This window comes from Mesoplodon mirus (genome assembly GCF_964341445.2).
Source record: "Mesoplodon mirus genome assembly, chromosome: 11".
NCBI lineage: Eukaryota > Metazoa > Chordata > Mammalia > Artiodactyla > Ziphiidae > Mesoplodon > Mesoplodon mirus.
In genome coordinates, this window is record NC_138987.1 from 75,954,068 (window position 1) to 75,980,345 (window position 26,278).

General features: G+C 38.1%; 1 protein-coding gene across 4 annotated transcripts in view; it reads right to left on the reverse strand.

The window, feature by feature from the left end:
- The window catches only part of DNM1L (dynamin 1 like), a 63,721-nt gene extending 37,443 nt beyond the window's left edge, over nucleotides 1-26,278 (reverse strand). For 3 of the 4 annotated variants that reach the window (XM_082635090.1, XM_082635089.1, XM_082635088.1), the window contains exon 1: nucleotides 26,089-26,274. In XM_082635090.1, coding sequence (XP_082491216.1) covers nucleotides 26,089-26,190 — 102 coding nt within the window. In that variant the 5' untranslated portion in view covers nucleotides 26,191-26,274. Of the gene's footprint in view, nucleotides 1-26,088 lie in introns of all 4 variants that reach the window. The other variant, XM_082635087.1, reaches the window with a different exon arrangement.

Genomic DNA, 26,278 nt, shown 5'->3' on the forward strand with positions numbered 1-26,278 from the left:
GTGCTCATGGAACATTCTCCAGACTAGATCATACCTTGGGTCACAAATGAAGCCTTGGTAAATTTAAGAAAAATGAAATCGTATCAAGTGTCTTTTCCAACAACAACACTATGAGACTAGATATCAATTACAGGAAAAAAACTTAAAAAAAAAAAAACACATGGAGGCTAAACAATACACTACTTAATAACCAAGAGAGCACTGAAGAAATAAAAGAGGAAACCAAAAAATACCTAGAAACAAATGACAACGAAAACAGGATGACCCAAAACCTATGGGATGCAGCAAAAGCAGTTCTAAGAGGGAAGTTTATAGCAATACAATCCTACCTCAAGAAACAAGAAAAATCTCAAATAAACCACCTAATCTTACACCTAAAGCAATTAGAGAAAGAACAAAAAAAACCCAAAGTTAGCAGAAGGAAAGAAATCATAAAGATCAGATCAGAAATAAATGAAAAAGAAATGAAGGAAACAGTAGCAAAGATCAATAAAACTAAAAGCTGGTTCTTTGAGACGATAAACAAAATTGATCAACCTTTAGCCAGACTCATCAAGAAGAAAAGGGAGAAGACTCAAATCAACAGAATTAGAAATGAAAATGGAGAAGTAACAACAGGCACTACAGAAATACAAAGGATCATGAGAGATTACATGCAACTATATGCCAATAAAATGGAAAACCTGGAAGAAATGGCCAAATTCTTAGAAAAGCACAACCTTCTGAGACTTAACCAGGAGAAAATAGAAAATATAAACAGATGAATCACAAGCACTGAAATTGACACTGTGATTAAAACTCTTCCAACAAACAAAAGCCCAGGACCTGATAGCTTTACAGGTGAATTCTATCAAACATTTCGAGAAGAACTAACATCAATCCTTCTCAAACTCTTCCAAAAAACTGCAGAGGAAGGAACACTCCCAAACTCATTCTACGAGGCCACCATCACCCTGATACCAAAACCAGACAAAGATGTCACAAAAAAAGAACAGTACAGGCCAATATCACTGATGAACATGGAGGCAAACATCCTCAACAAAACACTAGCAGACAGAATCCAACAGCACATTAAAAGAATCACACACCATGATCAAGTTGGGTTTATCCCAGGAATGCAAGGAGTCTTCAATGTACGCAAATCAATCAAGGCAATACACCATATTAACAAATTGAAGGATAACAACCATATGATAATCTCAAAAGATGCAGAAAAAGCTTTCAAAAAAATTCAACACCCATTTATGATAAAAAAAAATCTCCAGAAAGCAGTCAGAGAGGGAACCTACCTCAACATAATAAAGGCCATATATGACAAACCCACAGCCAACATCATCCTCAGTGGTGAAAAACTGAAACCATTTCCTCTAAGATCAGGAACAAGACACAGTTGCCCACTCTCACCACTATTATTCAACATAGTTTTGGAAGTTTTAGCCACAGCAATCAGAGAAGAAAAAGAAATAAAAGGAATCCAAATCAGAAAAGAAGACTAGAGCTGTCACTGTTTGCAGATGACATGATACTTATACATAGAGAATCCTAAAGATGCTACCAGAAAACTACTAGAGCTAATCAATGAATTTGGTAAAGTGGCAGGATACAAAATTAATGCACAAAAATCTCATGCATTCCTATACACTAACAATGAAAAATCTGAAAAAGAAATTAAGGAAATACTCCCACTTACCACTGCAACAAAAAGAATAAAATACATAGGAATAAACCTACTAAGGAGACAAAAGACCTGTAAGCAGAAAAGTATAACACATCGATGAAAGAAAGATGATACAAACAGATAGAGATATACCATGTTTTTGGATTGGAAAAATCAACATTGTGAAAATGACTATACTACCCAAAGCAATCTATAGATTCAAGGCATTCCCCATCTAACTACCAATGGCATTTTTCACAGAACTAGAACAAAAAATTTCACAATTTGTATGGAAACACAAAAGACCCCGAATAGCCAAAGCAATCTTGAGAAAGAAAAACAGAGCTGGAGGAATCTGGCTCCTGGACTTCAGACTATATGACAAAGCTACAGTAATCAAGACAGTATGGTACTGGCACAAAAACAGAAATATAGATCAATGAACAGGATAGAGAGCCCAGAGATAAACCCACACACATATAGTCACCTTATCTTTGATAGAGGAGGCAAGAATATACAACGGAGGAAAGACAGCCTCTTCAATAAGTGGTGCTGGGAAAACTACATGTAAAAGAATAAAATTAGAACACTTCCTAATACCATACACAAAAATAAACTCAAAATGGATTAAGGACCTAAATGTAAGGCCAGACTCTTAGAGGAAAACATAGGCAGGACACTCTATGACATAAATCACAGCAAGATCCTTTTGACCCACCTCCTACAGAAATGGAAATAAAGACAAAAATAAACACATGGGACCTAATGAAACTTAAAAGCTTTTGCACAGCAAAAGAAACCATAAACAGGACAAAAAGATGACCCTCAGAATGGCAGAAAATATTTGCAAATGAAGCCACTGACAAAGGATTAATCTCCAAAATACACAAGCAGGTCATGCAGCTCAATATCAAAAAAAACAAAAACAAAAAAAATCAATCCAAAAATGGGCAGAGGAGCTAAATAGACATTTCTCCAAAGAAGATATACAGATTGCCAACAACACATGAAAGGATGCTCTACATCACTAATCATTAGAGAAATGCAAATCAAAACTAGAATGAGGTATCACCTCACACCAGTCAGAATGGCCGTCATCAAAAAATCTAGAAACGATAAATGCTGGAGAGGGTGTGGAGAAAAGGGAACCCTCTTGCACTGTTGGTGGGAATGTAAATTGATATAGTCACTATAGAGAACAGTATGGAGGTTCCTTAAAAAACTAAAAATAGGGCTTCCCTGGTGGCGCAGTGGTTGAGAGTCTGCCTGCCAATGCAGGGGACACGGGTTCGTGCCCCAGTCCGGGAAGATCCCACATGCCGTGGAATGGCTAGGCCCGTGAGCCATGGCTGCTGAGCCTCTGCGTCCGGAGCCTGTGCTCTGCAACAGGAGAGGCCACAACAGTGAGAAGCCCATGTACAGATTAAAAAAAAAAAAAAAAAAAAAACTAAAAATAGAACTACCATACGACCCAGCAACCCCACTACTGGGCATATACCCTGAGAAAGCCATAATTCAAAAAGAGGCATGTACCACAGTGTTCACTGCAGCACTGTTTACAATAGTCAGGACATGGAGAGCAACCTAAGTGTCCATCGACAGAAGAATCAATAAGGAAGATGTGGCACATATATATAATGGAATATTATTCAGCCATTAAAGAAACAAAATTGAGTTATTTGTAGTTAGGTGGATGGACTCAGAGTCTGTCATACAGAGTGAAGTAAGTCAGAAAAAGAAAAATACTGTATGCTAACACACATATATGGAATCTAAAAAAAAAGGGTTCTCATGAACCTGGGGCAAGACAGGAATAAAGATGCAGACGTAGAGAATGGACTTGAGGACACAGGGAGAGGGAGGGGTAAGCTGGGACGAAGTGAGAGAGTAGCACTGACATATTTACACTACCAAGTGTAAAACAGATAGTCCGTGAGAAGCAGCTGCATCACACAGGGAAATCAGCTAGGTGCTTTGTGAACACCTAGGGGGGTGGGATAGGGAGGGTGGGAGGGAGACGCAAGAGGGCGGGGATATGGGGATATATGTATACATATAGCTGATTCACTGTTATACAGCAGAAACTAACACAACATTGTAAAGCAATTATACTCTAATAAAGATGTTTAAAAAAAACAGAAATTTCCTGTTCTTTATGTGTTTGATTAAAAATCTATCCACAAAAGTCAAGTGATTCTCCTGGATTTTCAAATTTATAAGCATAACTACTTATAATATTCTTAGAAATTGTTCACTTTTCTTATTTCTAGTATTTTATCTTTTTTCCCCCATGTAAAAAAAAAATTTTTTTTTAATTGGGGTATAGTTGCTTTACAATGTTGTGCTAGCTCCTGCTGCACAGCAAAGTGAACCAGCCATATGTATACACATATCCCCTCCTTTTTGGATTTCCTTCCCATTTAGGTCACCACAGAGCACTGAGTAGAGTTCCCCATGCTATACCTCAGGTCCTCATTAGTTACTTTATACCTAGGCATATATATATGTCAATCCCAATCTCCCAAGTCATCCCATCCACCCACCCCTTTTCCCCCTGGTGTCCACACGTTTGTTCTCTACATCTATGTCTCTATTTCGGCTTTGCAAATAGGTTCATCTTCACCATTTTTATAGATTCCACATATATGCATTAATATATGATATTTGTTTTTCTCTTTCTGGCTTACTTCAATCTATATGACAGTCTCTAGGTCCTCTAATATTTTATCTTTATGTTCTTTTTTCTGACCAGATTTCCCAATTGACTATTATATTGATTTTATTGGTCAAATCTGTATTTTATTGATTTCATTTTGTAATTATTTATTTTTAATACTGTTAATTTCTTCTTGCTGGATTTGTTTTCTGGGGAAGAGGGTTATTTGGCCCATCCACCCTACACACACACATATATCTCTCAGTATGAGTCATCTCTATCTTCATTCTTCTATACTGAGAATCTTGGTTCTCAAGGACACAATTTGTGGCCGAATTAAAAGAAAACACTCATTTGCTTTTTATTTCACATTACACACAGTCTCCAAATCATAATGCCAATTCTACCACCACCAATATGATTACTGAAAATAGTTTTTAAAATATTTTGCACATATTCCTCTATTCTCCTTCTCATCTGTTTACAGACCATACTTCCTCCTTTTTTTAACCCCACTAAGTCTTGTTTCTACAAGTATATGTACAGTACTAACTGTCAGTCCTTACATTAATGTCTCTCTAGTCATTTTGATTCTCTTCCTGAAGATTCCTCAGGAAGAGCCAATGGGAACAATATTCTTTAGTTCTAGCACACTGATAACAGTTTGTGACTTTTATACTTGAAAATCAGTTTGGTTATATGTAAAATATTGGGCTCATGCTTTCCTGAGTATCTTAAATATGGAATTCCATAATAAATTGTGTCTTTTCTCATAAATTCTTTCATTATAAGAATAGATCTTCTCTCATAAATTTTTTACTGTTGAAAAATATAATAATCTGATTTTCCTTCCCTGATTTTGCTTAAAACTCTTAAGAATTTTTATTTTTCCTTTAAAGTTCAATAATTTTACTAGACTGTGTCTTAGTGTTGGTCTTGCTGTGTCAGTGTTCTCAGGCATGTGCTGAGCTCTTTCAAAATGGAGTTCCAAGTCTGTTTTTAAGTTAGTTAAATTGTAAGTTTTAGTATCTGTTCTGCTCCCTTGCCATCATTTTTTTCTTCTTTGGGGATTCCTATTATACATATGTTGGATCTTCCTTGCCTGTTTTCAATATGTCAATTTCTATCAAATTCTTTTTACAGCTCCTTTTTATCCCGTCTTTAAAAATGTCTTCCTCCTTTTCAACATCTTTCTCTTTCAAAGGTATTATATGTTATGTTTATACGCCCTGGTGTTTTCCTTCTAATTTGTCATTTCTAAAATAAATTTTCTTTCAATTCTAATATTTCACAAAGTTCTACCACCTAGCATTTAAAAAACTTTTTTCTTATGCAAACTTTTTTTTGAAATGCCTTATTCTGATTATAATGTCTTTTGTCTTGCCTTCTGTCTTAATATCTAATGGTTTTCATCTGTTTTGTGGACGTCTTTCTGGTGTGCTTTCATTGTCTATAGGAATATTATTTAGAGTCCCATTTCTCTTCAGATACTTTGTAAACTTTTGAAAACAATCATTTCATATTGTTGATATTTAAATGAAGTTCATTTTCCTGAAGTTTCAGGAGTTCTGGCCTAGAATAGCTATTCTAACTTACTCTAAAACTCCCTCTTGTTTTTGTACAGTGTTTGGAAATAAAGTTCTTTGTTTTCTGAGATATCTTGATTCTGTTCCTCTCCACTTTTATCTGGACCTTCTCTTTTCTTTGTATTCTTCAGGGGATGTTTAATTGTAATGTCAGTTCCTTCTCATGTGCAGATTGGTCCTGGAAGGCAGCTTTGGTTGGTTTTAGAAGTTTCAAGGTCCTCCAGTCCCTTAAGGCTTTACAAAAGACCTCTTTCACTCACCGGTTATCAGTGTGTGCAAAACCCCTCCCAGTTTCAGCTGGTATTCGTAAACTGGCCCTCCAGGCTTTCCAGTGATTGTCTTTTGGCTATTTTTCAATTCTCACATTCATTTGAAGTTCCACTGCTTCCTTCTTCTTCCTTCATAGATAATAATACACAGGTCTTGGAGCTGTTAGTGGTCTATCCCCAAACTACTGGTGTTTGAGCATTTGTAGACAGAAACATACTCAACTAATTTTCTTCTATATGTTGTTCATGGATTTGGGGTTTTCCTATTTTATTTGTTGTTTTTATGGGAAAGTCATACAGGGATTAGGAAACTATTCTACCACTACTGTCATCTTCCCAGAATCCCCAATACAGAAATTTAACCCAATTTTAAATACTTAAAGTTTAGTTTTATGTAAGTTTTTAAATATTATTCAGTCATAAAAAGAAATAAAGTACTGATACATGCTATAATATGGATGAACCCCAGAAAATTTATGCTATGTGAAAGACGCCAGTCACAAAAGACCACGTATTATTTGATCCTGTTTACATGAAATGTCCAGAAGAAGCAAGAAAGTATATTAAGTGGCTGCCTAACATTGGGGGCAGAGGAGAGCACGGAGTGACTGCTAATGGATACAAGCTTTCCTTTTGGGATGATACAATATATAATTAGATTATGGTGATGGTTGCACAACTCTATGGACATGCTAAAAACCATTTAACTATACATTTCACAAATTCCAGAACAATTATAAACAAATGTTAAAAATCATGACTTTATACATTAGAGAACATAAGAATACTTTCATGACTTTGAGAAAGAAAGTACAAACTAGAGAAGAAAAGATTGTTAATTCAACTACAGCAAAATTAAAATTTATTTTACTCATACAAAATAATTGGGGGAAATATTTCTTTTTTTTAATTTTTTAATTTATTTTTTGGCTGCGTTGGGTCTTCCTTGCTGTGCACGGGCTTTCTCTCTAGTTGCGGTGAGCAGGGGCTACTCTTCATTGTGGTGCACGGGCTTCTCATTGCAGTGGCTTCTCTTGTTGCAGAGCATGGGCTCTAGAGTGTGCAGGCTTCAGTAGATGCGGCACATGGGCTCAGTAGTTGTGGCTCGTGGGCTCTAGAGCGCAGGCTCAGTAGTTGTGGTACACGGGCTTAGTTGCTCTGCAGCATGTGGGATCTTCCCAGACCAGGGTTCGAACCCGTGTCCTCTGCATTGGCAGGTGGATTCCCAACCACTGCACCACCAGGGAAGCCCCGATAATTGGGGGAAAACATTTGTGACTCATGTAACTGACAAAGAATTAGCAACCAAAATGTAAAAGTGACTCCTACAAATCATTAAGAAAAAGATGAATACTATAATAGAAAATCATGTGCAGAGATATGAACAGAAACTCACAACAGAACCACAAAGAGCCAAGAAGTAAGTTCCTCCAACTTATTAGTAATCGGGGAACTGCAATAAAAATGACAATGAGGGCTTCCCTGGTGGCGCAGTGGTTGAGAGTCCGCCTGCCGATGCAGGGGACATGGGTTCGTGCCCCGGTCCAGGAAGATCCCACATGCTGCGGAGTGGCTAGGCCCGTGAGCCATGGCCACTGAGCCTGAGCGTCCGGAGCCTCCACAATGGGAGAGGCCACAGCAGTGAGAGGCCCACGTACCGCAAAAAAAAAAAAAAAAAAAAAAAAAAAAATGACAATGAAATACCATAAATTTAAAATGTGACAATACAAAGTATAGGTATAAACAAATAAACAAACTCCACTCTGTACATGGGAATGTAAATGGTTACAAACATTCTGAGGAGCAAGTAGGAATATCAAGTAAAAATGAAAATACATATACCCTACAGTCTAGTAATTCCACTACTTGACACTTTAGAGAAATTCTCAAATGTGTACAATGAAGCATTCATAGGAATGTTTCCAGCACTGTTGTTTACTAAAACTGCTATAGCAAACAAGGGCAAACACTCAAATGTTCAAGGAGAGGAGAAATTTTGATATATTCATATACTAGATTACAGCAGTTTAAGTGAGCAAACTAGGAATATATATGTGTACGTATGGGTAAATCTCACATGTATGACTGTGTAAAAATAACACTGAAGAGGAATATATACTATTTGACATCACTTACTTCAGGTAAGTGTAAAACATGTAAAACAATATATATTACTTATGTTATCTACATAGGTACTATATGTAAAATGAAATGCATAGGCGTGATAAACACTAAATTCAGGAAATTGGTTATGTCTCTGTGGGAAGAAGGAAAATTCATCTAGATAGTTAATATTTTTTTTCTTAAACTGGGAAGTAGATACAATGGTGTCCTAAAATTATCCTTTGTACCTTTTCGATGTTTTCAATATTTCAAAATAATTTTTAATGCCTCAAATGTGGTACGGGATTTCATATTGATAAGGTAATTAAAGAAGCTCCATTTCCACCACCCTCCCATACCCTAAGCAGACCCTTGGTATAGCCACACACAGCTTGGATATAGGTTATGGACTAGCCCCTTTGTCCACCCTGGCCTTCTGTACAAGTGATCTATACTAGCTTAAGTGTCCAACTCTGCTAGAAAGTTCCAAGTACTATATTCAAGCTACAACAGAGATCTGGAAGCAATTCAGGGAATATTTCAATTTTATTTCACAATATCCTGGATGGGAAATGAAGGAATTTTTTTTTTTTTAATTTTCTGTTCTCTCTTGTTCAGTATGTTTCACTGCATTTAAATAATGGTTATAGTATAGATGGATACAGAATTTTATAATCACAATTAATTCCCCTAAGAACTCTAAATTTTAAATATTTCTCCATGGCATCTAACATTTACTGTTGCAGATTGAAAGTCTGATGCCAGTCTGATTCTTTCCCTTTTAGGAAATCTTTTTTTCCTCCTTCCTTCTATTTTGACACTTGGAGAATTCTGGGGTTTTGTAAAAGTTTGGATTTCAGAAATTTACCCAGGGTATGTCAATCCTTTCAATATTTGTGCCCAGCAATTGAAATCTGAAGATGTGGGGGACGTTGGCTTACTGTTTGATTATTCTTTGTCCATCCAAGTCTTCTTTCTCAATCAACTATGAAAAGGATTTTGGCTCTCTTAGCTCTCACCATCAAGTCTCTCATCTCTAATAAATTTCATAACATACAGTTTTGATTTGTCTTTTAATAGAATTCCTCAAGTTGTTTTTCTATTTCATAAATTAGGTTTTCAACAATGTCAGTGTGACTGTTGTTCCCCATCACCCCCACCCACTATGCCATTTTGTTCTTCCTTCTTAAATATGTCACAAAAAATACTTTTTAAATTTCTCTCCTAAATTCTGTATTAACCTCATTTTGTTACTGTGATTATCTACATTAGTCTCCTTTATGGCTACTGATTTTCGGTTAGTTGTATGTTTTTATGTATCTACATATAGGTTTTTTTAAGACGGGTTATTGTGGACTGAACTGCATCTCTCCAAAATTCGTATGTTGAAGCTCTAAGCCCCTTAGAAGGTGTACCTCATACCTCAATATGTGACCATATTTGGAGACAATCTTCAAATAGGTGATTAAGTTAAAACAAGGTGATTAGGGTGGGCCCTAATCCAATCTGACTGGTGTCTTTACTAAAAAAGAAAATTTGGGGACAACAGAGAGACATTAGGGATGTGACACACAGATGAAAGAGCATGTGAGGACACAGAGAGAAGGCAGCCATCTGCAAGCCAAGGAGAGAGGCCTCAAAAGAAACCAAACCTGCCTACATCTTGTTATTGGACTTCTAGACTCCAGAACTGTAAGAAAATAAATTTCGGTTGCTTCTGTGCACGTGTTGTTTATGTGCCACCCAGCCTTCTGTGGTATTTTGTTATGGCAGCCCTAGCAAACTAACAAACATGGGTTACAAACTCAACTGCCCCCACAAACAAAGCAGATAACCTGAATGGGTAAATCAACTCAGACTTCAGTCAAAATGACATCAAATTGTATTCTTCTGACATTCTGTTTGCGTATTAAAAATATAAGATCTCACATCTCACAAAGTAAAAGAATGTCTCTCAGGAATAGTAAAAATATAAGAATATTTCCCAGGTAGTCTTTAACTTTCCCCTTTTTATAGAAACATGGAAACATGTTAACATTTCATTGCCCTCTTCAGACTATAAAAAAGAGCAACACATATATTATGATAAGGAAGGAAGTCTAACTAAATACAGCCTGACCATCTAAAGCAGGCATTTTTCAAATCTATTGTAAATGTGGGTGTAGTGTTATCAGATTTTCTGATTTTTTAAAAGGAAAAACCAGAAACCTGGCCCTTTCCATTAAATCCACCAATTTTTAAACATTGGCAACTCTTTTTTTTTTTTTAAACATATTGTGTGTATCAGTTCCAGTTCAAGATGGCAACATAGGAGGATCCTGAACTCACCTCCTACCATGGACACACACAACTTACAGCTAGAAATGGAACAATTCCCTCTGAAAGAAACTAAAAAATTAGCTGAGCAACTCCTACATATCAGGCAAATGACAAAAACCCATATCAAAACAGGCTGGAGAGGCTAAGACACAATCTCACCATAAACCTCACCCCACATGCAGTGACCCACAATTACGAGGGAACTCACAACACCTGCAAGACTTGGAGAGGTGGCCGTTTATTCTAATGCATACAAACCAATACAGAGAGTCCAGGAAAATAAAGAAACAGAGGAATATATTCCAAACAAAAGAACAAGGTAAAACTTCAGGAAAAAACTTTAATGAAATGGAGATAATATATCTGATAAAGTTCAAATTAACAGTCATAAAAATGCTAAACTAGCTCAAAAAAATGAATGAACAAAGAGAGACTTTCAACAGAAAGAAAATACAAGAAAGTACCAAACAGAGGTTCAACAGCAGACTACATGAAGCAAAGGACCAGTGAACTTGAAGAGAGGCCACTGGAACTCATCTAATCAGCAGTAAAAAGACATTTTAAGGGACTTACAGGACAACATCAAGTGGACCAACATTCACATTATAGGAGTTTCAGAAGAAGAAAAAGAGAAAGGGCAGAAAACTTATTTGAAGAAATAATGGCTGAAAATGTCCCTAACCCAGGGAAAATAACACTCAGATCCAGGAAGTTCACAGAGTTCCACAAAAGATGAACCCAAAGAGACCCTCACCATTTATAATTAAAATGTCAAAAGTTAAAGACAAGGAGAGAATTTTAAAAGCAACGGCAAAAAAACAACTTGTTATGTATAGGGAAAATCCCCCATAAAATCATCAGATTTTGGGATAGAAACATTGCAGTCCAGAAGGGAATGAGTGGCATGACATATTCAAAGTGCTGAAAGAAAAAAAACTGCCAACCAAGAAATCTCTACCCAGAAAAGTTGTCCTTCACTATGCAAGGAGAGATAAGAGTTTTCCAGACAAGCAAAAGCTGAAGGAGTTCATCACCACTAGACTGGCCTTACAGGAAATGTTAAAGGGATTCCTTTAGGCTGAAACAAAAGAGAGCTAATTAGTAACAGGGAAACATTAAACTATAAATTTCACTAGTAAAGATAAATATGTAGGGCTTTCCTGGTGGCACAGTGGTTGAGAATCTGCCTGCCAATGCAGGGGACAAGGGTTCGAGCCCTGGTCTGGGAAGATCCCACATACCGTGGAGCAACTGGGCCCATGAGCCACAATTACTGAGCCTGCGCATCTGGAGCCTGTGTTCCGCAACAAGAGAGACCGCGATAGTGAGAGGCCCGCGCACCGCGATGAAGAGCGGCCCCTGCTTGCCGCAACTAGAGAAAGCCCTCGCACAGAAACGAAGACCCAACACAGCCATAAATAAATAAATAAATAAAAAGATACATATGTAGTAAAATTCAGAATAATCTAACACAAAGATGGTAGGTTAATCACTTCTAAATCTAGTATGAAGAGTAAAAGACAAAAGTAGTAAAAATAATTATAACTGCAGTACTTGTTAATAGATACATAAGATTAGAAAGATGTAAGTTATAACATCAAAAACATAAAATGTGCAAGGTAGGGGAGTAAAATGTAGAGCTTTAGAATGCACTGTACTGATGTTATCAACTTAAAATAGACTGTTATAAATAAGGGCTGGTTTAAGTAAGCCTCACGGTAACCATGAACCAAAAACCTATAGTAGAAATGTAAAAGATAAAGAAAAGGAATCTAAAAGTACCGTTACAGAAAATCATCAAATCACAAAGAAAAAGAATAAGAGAAGAAAAAAACAAGGGAATTACAAAACAGCCAGAAAAAAATTAACAAAGTGGCAATAACCATTTACATACCTATCAAAAATTACTTCAACTGTAAATGGGCTAAATTCTCCAAATAAAAGATACAGAGTACCCTGAAAGGATTAAAAAAAAAAACAAGAGCCATCTCTACACAGCCTACAAGAGACTCACTTCAGATGTAAGGAAACACACACACTGAAAGTGAAAGGATGGAAAAAGATATTCCTATTCAAATGGAAACCAAAGAAAGCTGGGGTGGCCATACTTACATCAGACAAAATAGACTTTAAAACAAAGAATACATTAAGAGAAAAAAAGGAATTATATAATGATAAAGGGGTCAATCTAACAAGAGGATATAACATTTGCAAATATTTGTGCACACAATATAGGAGCACAGAATATATAAAGCAAATATTAACAGGCATGTAAGGAGAAGTACACAGCAATACAATAAGGGTAGGGGACCTTCATAGATCATACAGATAGAAAATCAATCAACATTGGCCTTAAATGACATGTTAGACCAGATGCACTATACATATACAGAACATTCCACCCAAAAGCAAGAGTACACATTCTTCTCAAGCACACATGGAACATTCTTCAGGATACATCACATGTTAGGCCACAGGACAAGTCTTAATAAATTTAAGAAGACTGAAATCGTATAAAGGACCTTTTCCAACCATCATGGTATGAAATTAGAAATCAATTTTAAGAAGAAAACTGGAAAATGCATGGGACTAAACAATATGCTACTGAACAACCAATGGATGAAAGAAGAAGTCAAAACAGAAATCAAAAAATATCTTGAGGCAAATGAAAATAGAAAAACCACGTACCAGAACTTATGGAATGCAGCAAAAGTAGTTTTTAGAAGGAAGTTCACAGCAATAAATGTCTACATGTAGAAACAAGAAAGATCTCAAATAAAGAAACTAACTTTACACCTCCAGGAACTATTAAAAAACAAACAAAGCAAGCCCAAAGTAAGTAGTAAAGAAAGGATATATCAAAGATCAGATCAGATAATAATGAGATAGAGACTAAAAAGAAACACCAATTAGAAAAGATCACTGAAACTAAGAGCTGGTTCTTTAAAATGATAAAATGGACATACATTTAGCTAGACTCACCAAGGAAAACAGAGGACTCAAATAAATAAAATGAGAAATGAAAGAGAGGTCACAACGGATACCACAAAAATACAAAAGATCATGAGAAACTAGAATGAAAAATTATACACCAAAAAGTTGGACAACAGACAAATTCCTATCATATAACCTACCAAGCCTGATTCATGAAGAAAAAGAAAATCTAAACATACCAATTACTAGCAAGGAGACTGAATCAGTAATTAAAACCACCCAACAGGGCCTCCCTGGTGGCGCAGTGGTTGAGAGTCCGCCTGCCGATGCAGGGGATACGGGTTCGTGCCCCGGTCCGGGAGGATCCCATATGCCACGGAGCGGCTGGGCCCGTGAGCCATGGCCGCTGAGCCTGCGCATCCGGAGCCTGTGCTCCGCAACGGGAGAGGCCACAACAGTGAGAGGCCCGCATACCGCAAAAAAAAAAAAAAAAAAAAAAAAAAAACCCACCCAACAAACAAAAGTCTAGGAGCAGACAGCTTCACCGGTGAATCCAAACACTCAAAGAAGAATTAACACCACTCCTTCCCAAACTCTTCCAAAAAAGAAGAGGAGGGAATAATTCCAAACTCATTTTACAAGGCCAGCATTACCCTGATACCAAAACCAGACAAGGACAATACAAGAAAAGAAAATTACAGGCCGATATCCCTCACGAACATAGATGCAAAAATCCTCAACAAAATTATAGCAAACTGAATTCAACAATACATTATAAGGATCACACACCATGATCGAGTGGGATTTATTCCAGGGATGCAAGGATGACTCAACATCTGCAAATGAATGTTATACACCACATTAACAAAATGAAGGGGACTTCCCTGGTGGCACAGTGGTTAAGAATCCACCTGCCAATGCAGGGGACACGGGTTCGATACCTTGTCCAGGAAGATACCACATGCCGTGGAGCAACTAAGCCTGTGCACCACAACTACCGAGCGTGTGCTCTAGAGCCCATGAGCCACAACTACTGAGCCCACATGCCACAACAACTGAAGCCCGTGCGCCTAGAGACTGTGCTCATCAACAAGAAAAGCCACTGCAATGAGAAGCCCAGGTACCTCAATGAAGAGTAGTCCCCGCTCGCCTCAACTAGAGAAAGCCCACATGCAGCAGTGAAGACCCAACGCAGCCAAAAAAAACAAACAAACAAAATGAAGGATAAAAATCTGATGATTATCTTAATAGATGCAGGAAATTGATTTGACAAAATTCAACATCCATTCATGATTAAAAAAAAAAACTCTCAACAAAGTGAGTAAAAGAGGGGACATACCTCAACATGATAAAGGCCACATATGACAAGCCCACTACTCAATGGTGAAAAGCTGAAAGCTTTTCCTCTAAGATTAGAAAAAAGACAAGGTTGCCCACTCCTGCCACTTCTATTCAACATAATATTGGAAGTTCTAGCCAGAGCATTAGGTAAGAAAAACAAAAGGCATCTAAGTCAGAAAGGAAAAGTAAAACTGTTACTATTTGCCTATGACATGATATTATGTGTAGAAAACACTAAAGACTCCACAAAAAAACTGTCAGAACTAATCAACAAATTCAGTAAAGTTGTAGGATACAAAATCAATATGCAAAAGTAGGTTGTAATAACAAACTATCAGAAAGAGAAATTAAGAAAATGATCCCATTTAGATTGCATCAAAAGAATAAAATACCTGAGAATAAATTTAACCAAGAAGGTTAACCAAGACCTGTACACTGACAACTATAGAATACTAATGAAAGAAACTGAAGACACAAATAAATGGTAAGATATTCTGTGCTCATGGATTGAAAGAATCAAGATTGTTAAAATGTCCATATTAACCAAAGCAATCTACAAATTCAGTACAATGCCTATCAAAATTCCAATGGCATTTTTCAAATAAACAAAGCAAATAATCCTAAAATTTGTATGGAACCACATAAATAAATAAATAAATAGCCAAAGCAATTGTGAGAACGAAGAACAAAGCTAGAGGCATCATGCTTCCTGATTTCAAACTGTAAAAAAGCTATAATAATCTGGGAGTTCCCTGGTGGCCTAGTGGTTAGGATTCTGGGCTTTCACTGCCATGGCCCGGGTTCAATCCCTGGTCAGGGAATTGAGATCCCACAAGCCACGTGGTGCAGCCAAGAAGAAAAAAGCTAATAGTATGGTACTGGCATAAAAACAGACACATAGACCAATGGAACAGAGAGCTCAGAAATAAACCTACACATATATGGACAATTAATTTACAACAAAGGGGTCAAGAATATAAAATGGGGAAAGGGCAGTCTCTTCAATAAATGGTGTTGGGAAACTGGACAGCCCACATGCAAAAGTATGATCTGGACCACTATCTTACACTATACCAAAAAGAAAGTCAGCTGAAAATGCGTTAAAAACTTGAATATAAGCCCCGAAAATATAAAACTCCTAGAAGAAAAAAACATAGGTTGTAAGCTCCTTGACATTGGTTTGGGTGATGATTTTTTGGATTTGACACCAAATCAAAGACAACTAAAGTAAAAATAAACAAGGGGGAGTACATCAAACTAAAAAGCTTCTGCACTGCAAAGAAAACCATCAACAAAGTGAAAAAGCAACCCATGGAATGGGAAAAAATATTTTCAAACCACTTATCCAATAAGGGGCTAACATACAAAATATACAAAGAACTCAGACAACTCAAGAGCAAAAAACAAACAAACACACACACACACACACACACACACACACACACACACACACAAATAACCTGATTTAAAAATGGACTTAAGCGGGGCTTCCCTGGTGGCGCAGTGGTTGGGAGTCCGCCTGCCGATGCGGGGGACACGGGTTCGTGCCCCGGTCCGGGGGGATCCCACATGCCACGGAGCGGCTGGGCCCATGAGCCATGGCCGCTGAGCCTGCACGTCTGGAGCCTGTGCTCCGCAACGAAAGAGGCCACAGCAGTGAGAGGCCCGCGTACCACAAAAAAAAAAAAAAAAATTGAACTTAAGGGAATTCCCTGGTGGTCCAGTGGTTAGAACTCCCGGCTTTCACTGCCGAGGGCCCAGGTTTGATCCCTGGTTGGGGAACTTAAGATCCTACAAGCTGCATGGCCAAAATAAATAAATAAATAAAAATTAAAATAAAAATGAACTTAGGACCCAAGTAGCCATTTTTCCAAAGAAGACATACAAATGGCCAACAGGTGCATGAAAAGATGCTCAACATCACTAATCACCCGGGAAATGCAAATCAAGGCCACAATGAGATATCACCTCACACCTGTTATAATGGCTTTTACTAAAAAGACAAGAAATAAGTGTTGCTGAGGATGTGGAGGAAAGGAAACCCTCATACACTGTTGGTGGGAATGTATATTGGTGCAGCCACTATAAAATCAGTATGGAGGTTCCTCTAAAAATTAAAAATAGAGCTACCATATGATCCAGCAATTCCACCTCTGGGTATTTATTTGAAGGAAACAAAAACACTAAATTGAAAAGGTATATGCATCCTTATGTTCGTTGCAGCATTATTTCAAAAAGCCAAGAAATGGAAATAACCTAACAGTCCACCAGTGGATGAATAAAGTAAATGTGGTGTGTACATCACACACACACACACACACACACACACACACACAGGAGTATCATTCAGCCATAAAAAAAGATGGAAATCCTGCTATTTGCAACAACATAAATGGACCTTGCTAAGTAAAATAAGTCGGACAGAGAAAAGCAAATACCACATGATCTCATTTATATGTGGAATCTAAAACAAAAACAAAACAAACAAACAACAAAAAAAACAAACTCATAAATATAGAGAACAGACTGGTGGTTGCCAGAGGTGGGGGTGTGGGTGAAATGGGTAAAAGTGGCCAAAAGGTACAATCTTCCAGTTATAAAGTAAGTCCTGGGGATGTAATGTATAGCATAGTGACTATAGATAATAATACTGTGGTGTATATTTGAAAGTTACTAAGAGAGTAAATCTTAATAGTTCTCATTATAAGAAAAAGAACTGTGGGACTTCCCTGGTAGTCCAGTGGTAAAGAATCCACCTTTCAACGCAGGTAATGCGGGTTCAATCTCTGGTCAGGGAACTAAGATTCCACATTCCACAGGTCAACTAAGCCCACACGCCACAACTACCGAACTCACACATCTCAACTAGAGAGCCTGTGTGCCACAAACTACAGAGCTCACACACTGTGGAACCCGCACACCACAACTATACAGCCCTCGTGCCCTGGAGCCTGTGCACAACTAGAGAGAGAAAACCCACATGCCACAACTAGAGAGAAGCCCGTGTACTGCAACCAAAAAAAAATTAAAATAAAAGAATTGTTACTATGTGTGGTGATGGACTACTAGACTTATTGGTACTCTAGACTTATTGGCATTCTAGACTTATTGTGGTGATTGTTTCCCAATGTTTAGACTTGTCAAATCGTTATGTTATACAACTGAAACTAATATGTCAATTATATCACAATTTTTTTAAAATTTTATGTGTCAACACACATAGACCAAACAAAACATGTCTGTGCACTCCCAATTTTTGCCTCAGTATTCTAAATGGCCATAGGTTTCTTCAACAATTGTTTAGATCAGTGCTTGTTTCTCCCTGGTGATTTAAACACTCCATGTCTGCACTCTTTCCAGGAAGGTGAGTGGCTACAGCAGTTCCAAAGTGGCACAAGTCACAGCCGGCATGCTCTGAAAATAGGGCTCTCTTGGCACTGCAACGTCTTCTGCTTTTTTCATCTCCACATACTCCCTAAATCAATTTAATATCCTGTATATTTAGGGGCTAAAAATTTGTGTGTATGCTTTCAGTGTCATCTTTTAGTTTCTTCCAAATTGCACTGTACTGAGATTTATAGTGTTTTGAATTTATATTCTGAGATGGAGCCTTAACGTTTTGTCATATTTTTAGCTCTATGTGATACCTAACATCAACTGGGAGCAGGGAGTTGTATTCTTTTGATGCAATTGAAAATGGGATCATTGTAAATATTCATGGATGCCACATTAACCAAGGCTGATTCAGTTTTTCACTTCTAAATGTTTACTTTTCATTGTATAAAGCAGACCTGTCAATTATTTATTTTGATATTAACATAACAGATAAAGATGTACATTTCCTAATTTTTTAACTTTTTATTTTGAAGTAGTTTTAGATTTATGGTTTCTTTAATATTTGTCTTGTTGTTTTTTTTTAATTTATTTTATTTATTTATTTTTGGCTGCTTTGGGTCTTTGCTGCTGCACACGGGTTTTCTCTAGTTGCGGCGAGCAGGGGCTACTCTTCGTTGTGGTGCGTGGGCTTCTCATTGCGGTGGCTTCTCTTGTTGCGGAACACAGGCTCTAGGCACACGGGCTCAGTAGTTGTGGTACGCGGGCTCTAAAGTGCAGGCTCAGTAGTTGTGGCACACAGGCTTAGCTGCTCCGCAGCATGTGGGATCTTCCCAGACCAGGGATCAAACCCATGTCCCCTGTATATTAAGGGGCTAAAAATTTGTGAGTATTGGCAGGCGGATTCTTAACCACTGTGCCACCAGGGAAGTCCCTGTCTTATTTATTTTAAATAAAATATTTCTGAGTATCCTTAGAAATATTAACTTAATGGTATTTTAAATAAATAAATTAACAAGTTTTTACTGCAGAGCTCAAACACTCCACGTATTGGCAAAATATAAATCTAAAATTTAAACCACTTCAATTATCCAGGATCCAAACTTGCTAAAATGCTAGAGACCTAACAGTCCTTAGGGAGGAATTTTTTTCTTGGTTATAAAATACAGGCCCAGTTCTATCTGGAACATAAAATTAAAAGAGTGAGATCTGGATACCTGAAAAGCAAAAGTAATATCCATAAAAATCCCCACTTTTTCCATAAAAGCAGGAAAACATGGGGAAAGTGACATGAATCTACATATTAAAGAACTCAACTCCACCATGCAGGATAAACACAAAGAGATCCACATGGAGACAAATAATAATCAAACTGTTAAAAGACAAACACAAACACTGAAAGCAGCAAGGGAGAAGCAGAGAATCAATTCAAATACAAGAGATCCTCAATAAGACCAATAATAACACAATAGATTTCTCACCAGAAATCTTGGAAGCCAGAGGCAATAGCATGACTTATTTAAAGATGGGAAAGAAAAAAACCTATCAACCAAGAATGCTAGATCTGATTTAATATTTAGATGGCAATACTCCTCAAAGCAATGTACAGATTCAATACAATCCCTACCAAAATCCCAACAACCTCGCTTGCAGAAATGGAAATACCAATTCTAAAACTGCTATGGAATGAATGGCAGGGGACTCCTAACTGCAAAAACAATCTTGAAAAAAAAGAACAAAGTTGGGAGACTCATACTTTCTGGTTTCAAAATATACTACAAAACTACAGTAATCAAAACTGTGTGTGGTACTGGCATAAGAACAGACCTATAGACCAATGGAAAATAACTGAGAGTCCAGAAATAAACCTATCACCTATATTCAACTGATTTTCAACAACAGAGCCAAGACCATTCAATGGGGGAAAGAATAGTCTCCAACAAATAGTCCTGGATCAACTGGACAGGCACATGGAAAAGAATGAAGGTGAACCCCTACTTCATACCAAAGACAAAAATTTACTCAAAATGGATCAAAACCTTAAATGTAAGAGCTGAAACTAGAAGAAAACACAAGATAATAATAATAAATTTTCATGACCTTGGATTTGATGTGTTAGATATGATACTAAAATCACAAGCAACAAAAGAAAAAATAGATAAATTGGACTTTATCAAAATTTAAAACTTTTGTGCATCAAAGGACATGATCATGAAAGTAAAAAGACAACCTACAGAATGGGAGAAAATATGTGCAAATCATATACTGATAATGGTATGGTATCCAAAATATATAAAAAAAACTCTTACAACTCAACAATAAAAAGACAAATAACCCCAACAAGCACCTAAAAAGATATTCACATCATTAGTCATTAGGGAAATACAAATCAAAATCATAATGAGATACCACCTCACACTCTCATCAGGATAGCTATAATAAAAAACACAATGACAAGTTTTGACAAGGATATAAAGAACTGGAACCCTAGTATGTTGCTGGGGGAATGTAAAATGGTACAGCCACTGTGAAAAAGTTTGGTGGTTCCTCAAAAAGTTAAACATAGAATTACCATATGACCCAGCATTTCACTTGTAGGTATATACCCAAAAGAACTGAAAAGAGGTATTCAAATACTTGTACACAAATATTCACAGCAGCACTACTCACAACAACCAAAATATAGAAACAATCCAAATATCCATCAGTAGATGAATGATAAAACATGGTATGTATACACAGTAGAATATTAGTCAGCAATTAAAAGGAAGTACTGATACATGCTACAATATGAATGAACCATGTTATACTAAGTGAAAGAAGTCAAACATAAATGGCCACATACTGTGTGATTCTGTTTCTATAAAATATCCAGGGCTTCCCTGGTGGTGCAGTGGTTGAGAGTCCGCCTGCCGATGCAGGGGACACGGGTTCGTGCCCCGGTCCAGGAAGATCCCACATGCTGCAAAGAGGCTGGGCCCGTGAGCCATGGCCGCTGAGCCTGCGCGTCCGGAGCCTGTGCTCCGCAACGGGAGAGGCCACAACAGTGAGAGGCCTGCGTACCGCAAAAAAAAAAAAAAAAAAAAATCCAGAATAGGTAAATCTATAAAGAAGGAAAGAAGATTGGTGGTTGCCAGGGACTGGGGGGGAAAGGAGAATTACAAAATGACTGCTTAATGGATACAGAGTTTTCTTTTGGGGTGATGAAAATGTTTTGGACCTAGAAAGAGGTGGTGGTTGCACAACATTATGAATGTACTAAATGCCACGGAATTGTACACTTTAAAATGACTAATTTTTATGTTATATAAATTTCACTTCAGTGCTTTAAAAAAAAATTTTTTTAAGTAAGCAGCACACGATCTACACAGAAAACTAGTAAAAAAGAAAAGGAAAGGGAAAAACATAAGTTTACTTAAGAGTACTCACAAGAAAACACTGAAGGAATGAAACTAAGATCAACATTTGGCACCAAATCACTAAACTTAATGAAGCCATCACCTCTACAAACACAAGACAAATGTAGGCATATCAGGCAGGAGAGGGCAAGATTTCAGAAGGAGCTAATAAAATGTAGGTAACAGTGCTGCAGAATGCAGGAGGAGGGGAAGTGTGTGGGGGGGCTTTTTTTAAAATAAACAATTCCAGAATGATTTAGCACTTTCTAAAAAAGACAATAACAAGAGTTGGTGAGGGTGAATAGAAACGGAAACCCTCATATACCAGATAAAGGTTTGCAAAATGGTGCAGCCGCTGTGGAAAAGTGTGCAGTTCTTTCAAAAGTTAAATAAGAGTTACCAAATGAACCAGCAATTCCACTCCTAGGTACAGATGACCCCTGAACAGCACAGGTGGTTAGAGGCACTGACTCCAGTGTGGTCAAAAATCTGCATATAATTATACAGTTGGCCCTCTGGAGCCACAGTTCCACATCCACAGATTCAACCAACCACAGATCATGTAGTAGTGCAGTATTCATTGAAAACAATCTTCATATAAGTGGGTAGTACTGTAGTATTTACTGAAAAAAGTCTGCACGTAAGTGGACCTGCGCAGTTCAAACCCATGTTGCTCAAGTGTCAACTATACATATCCAAGAGAATTGAAAACATATGTTCACACAAAAACTTGTAAACGAATGCTCATGACAGCATCATTCAATATAACTAAAAAGTGGAAATAACCCAAATGTCCATCAACTAATGAATGGATAAACAAAAACTGTGGCATATCTATACAAGGGAATATTATTCATCCATAAAAAGTAATGAAGTATTAATACATGCTACAACATGGATGATCCTAAAAAAACAGAGCAAAAGAAGCCAGACACAAAAGACCACATATTGTATGATTCCATTTATATGAAATGTCCAGAATAGGCAAATCCATAGAGACAGAAATCAGTAGCTGCCAGGGGGCAGGAACGGTGTGGGGGGGCGGATAAAATGGGGAGTGACTACTAATGGATACAGAGTTTCTTTCTGGGGTAATGAAAATGCTCTGGAATTAGATAGTGGCAATGGTTGCATAACCTTGTGAATATACTAAAAACCACTGAATTGAACACTTTATAATGTTGGGGTTTATGTTATATGGATTATATTTTAATTTTTTAAATGTTAAATTTGAACAGTTGGTTTGCAGATTGGTCATTTAAAATCCAAGATTCCTTTTCCTCCTGTATTTGTCTGAATTACTGAAAGTGGAGTGCTGAAATTACCAAAATAAAAGGCAAAGTGAAAAGCACAGGGCTTCCCTGGTGGCACAGTGGTTAAGAATCCTCCTGCCAATGCAGGGGACACGGTTTCGAGCCCTAGTCCGGGAAGATCCCACATGCCACAGAGCAACTAAGCCCATGCGCCACAACTACTGAGCCCGCAGGCCTAGAGCCCGTGCTCTGCAACAAGAGAAGCCACCGCAATGAGAAGCCCAAGCACCACAACGAAGAATAGCCCCCGCTTACCTCAACTAGAGAAAAGCCCGCACGCAGCAACAAAGACCCAGTGCAGCCAAAAATAAAATAAAACAAACAAACAAACAAAAAAGCACAATACTAGCAGCACTGAGCCAGAGTCTCAGGTTAATGTCATCTGTATTGAGATTCCTATACTAGGTTGTGGTTTGGATTACATACCTGCAGGGCTCCCCCTTCCAATTCTCAACTTAAGAAACAGTGATTAAATTTCCCAAGTTGAGTCACAAATGTCATTGAAATCTTATCTCCTTCTCCACCTGCAAAGTACACCAAGGTCTAAAAGTATCAACCTTCTCTCTCCCCATTTTCTGTTCTTTCCACACAGAGGATCTCGGCTAGAGAAAAAGGAAAGCAATATATTCAGCTAAATCATAAAAACTGTGAATGATCGACAGCTGTAAACATCTCTCTCCTCAACTTCTCCAACTCTCTGGGCCCCCAAAACAGTATTATTTGGGCAATTTGAGAAATCAAAGTTTAAAATATTTAGGGGTCAGCAAAGGTTGCCTGGCAGTTGATACTTTGGAGCAAGAATGCCACCAAAACCAACCTACTACTTAACAGCAGTACGCCCTTAGACTAGGCTTCCCTGCTTTTTCCAGTTTCATGCACTATAAAATCAAAGACTCACTAATATACTATACACATCTATGAACCATCTGCATCAGAATCGGCTATGGTGCCTGGAGCACCCCAGACTTATAAAATCAAAATCTTTGGGGATGGGGTCCAGGAAACTTATTTTCAAAGTAATTCTTATATACACTCAAGTTTGAGAATCACTGTTATAAAAAGTTCCCAAAAATGGGACCTGTAGCCATTTAAAGTACAGGTAAAGCGTAAGACAGAGACATGATCACTGCCACTGAGAAATTCACCAGTTGAACTACGTACAGAACATTTACTACATCTGGAACTCACTCACTGTACACTACTCCATTAAATATGAATGTGAAGTGCTGTATATATACATGTTACACAACATTAACTAGCCTAGATGACAAAGTAGTGGTGTATTCAAATCAAGAAGAGGTTTTTTTCCCACCATATTGAGGAAACTATGGGAGAAAAGACATTGCGTCTATTCTTATTTATTTCTTCTGTACCTGAATAATAAAGGATTGAATTTCAGCTAATAAGGACATAAATGGAGATAACCCTCATTAAATCAAGTCTAAAAACTGAATATTTCCCTTCAGAGTAATTCCAAACATCAACATGCAAAAGTGGAATATAATTATCACTACTAGGATGGTTTTTGCTGGCATATGTTAATGGCTTTCACAATGGTGAAATCTTTACTTTTCTACCCTGTCCCCTCCTCAATTTTGCGAACAGGTGTACTCACTGAAATAAATTCTATTTCATGTAAGAAAAATCCTTCTTGATTTTAAACTATTTATACTGACACACTATAGCTCTGATTCTTTTACTGCTTCATGCTTAAAAAGCATTGAGACTCTCTTAAAAGTATATGGAAAGTTTCTGGTCCTACAGCTAGGAAACACTTCCAAATTACTACCCAAGAAGATTTAATTTATATAATCTCCTCTAATTTTATTTACAAAAACAGATCGGTTTTGATGATAAAAGCCCCAGTGTTTTAAAAATACTATCTAGTAACTCATTCAAAATATTTATGGAGCATCTCCTACATACCCCAGACTGTTCCAAGAGCTAGGAATAGGAACACAGCAGTAAACAAAATATACTCAAAAAATATATTTCTCATAATTTATTATGTTGATGACCCAGAGTCTCTAGTCATTACAAATATTAAGGCAGGATTGGGCAGAATCTATACCAATCCCATGGCCAACCAAGGAAATGTGTTTCTGAAATAATTTCTATTGCTTTAACTATTTAAAAGTCCCTCCCGCCCACCTTAGGATATCTATGGTTTCCAAGGTTTCCAGTGTCTGGACATACTCTATTATATTTTTAAGTTCCCTCTCAAAATAGTTATACCCTACACATCAATTTTGTAGCGATGAACCTCGTGGAAAGTGAGGAAACCGTCCCCTTTCCAATAGAAAACATCATTAAAAAAGGAAAGCACTAAAATCAATATACTAAGTAATCTCTAAAATGCGTTTCTCTGAACTCTAATAAAAAAAAGGCCTATGGTTGATTACTCTTCAACCAAGAAAAGCAGCAGGCAGAAAAAATGAAACTTATACTTCTCTGTCACTTCTAGAAATAACATTTATTTCTTCAATATTTCCGCATATAAAAATGTGTTATCTATAAGAAATGCCAACATGAAAGGACCAGAGAACCTTGGTGCCCAATTTAGATGGAAGACAAAAACCACAGCCTACGCAGAAAAATCGGATATCCCTCCTAACACCCACAAACTCCAAGTACAAGTTGGTTTGGGGTTTTTTTTGTTTTTAACTGCTTTCGCGTTCTCGAAACCTGGATTACACTGCAGGAGAACACTCAGGTGCACACAGTAGCGGCCTTCTCGGCCCCGACTCCGCAGTTCCAAAACTGACTCCGCAGCCCCTGAGCAAGGCAAGGAGGGAAATAAAACACCCCGCCGCCCTGAAACCAATCAAGAAAGGGCTACCCTCCCCGCGCGCCCAGTGCGGCCCCGAGTGCCCCGCGCGTCCCCCAGGCGCCCTTGGAAGCAGCGGCCCGCGGGCGAAGCCGCGCCCGGTCCCGACGGACTCCAGTTCGGCCCGCCCGCCCGTCCGTCCCGCCCCCGGGACCCGCGGGACCGCCGCGCCGGCTCCGCCCCTCGCCTCCGGGCCGGGCCCTGGACTACCAGCCCCAGAGGAACGCCCAGGCGCAACAGCGCCCTCCTTCCACAGGCCGCGACGGCCAGTCTGGGAGCAAGCGCTGCCGCAGTCCCGTCCAGGCCCGCGCCCCGGGCTCTGGCCTGGGCGGAAGCCATCCTCGTCTCTCACCTGCGTTCCCACCACCACAATCTGAGGCAACTGGATGATGTCGGCGCCCACCGTATTGAATACGTCCTGGAGCTTGTTGATTACAGGAATTAGCGCCTCCATAACTCGGAAAATACTGAACCCCCGCCCGGCCGGCAGCGGCAATGAATGGGGCCGCGGCCCAGAGTCCGCCTCCTTCCTCCTCTCCTCC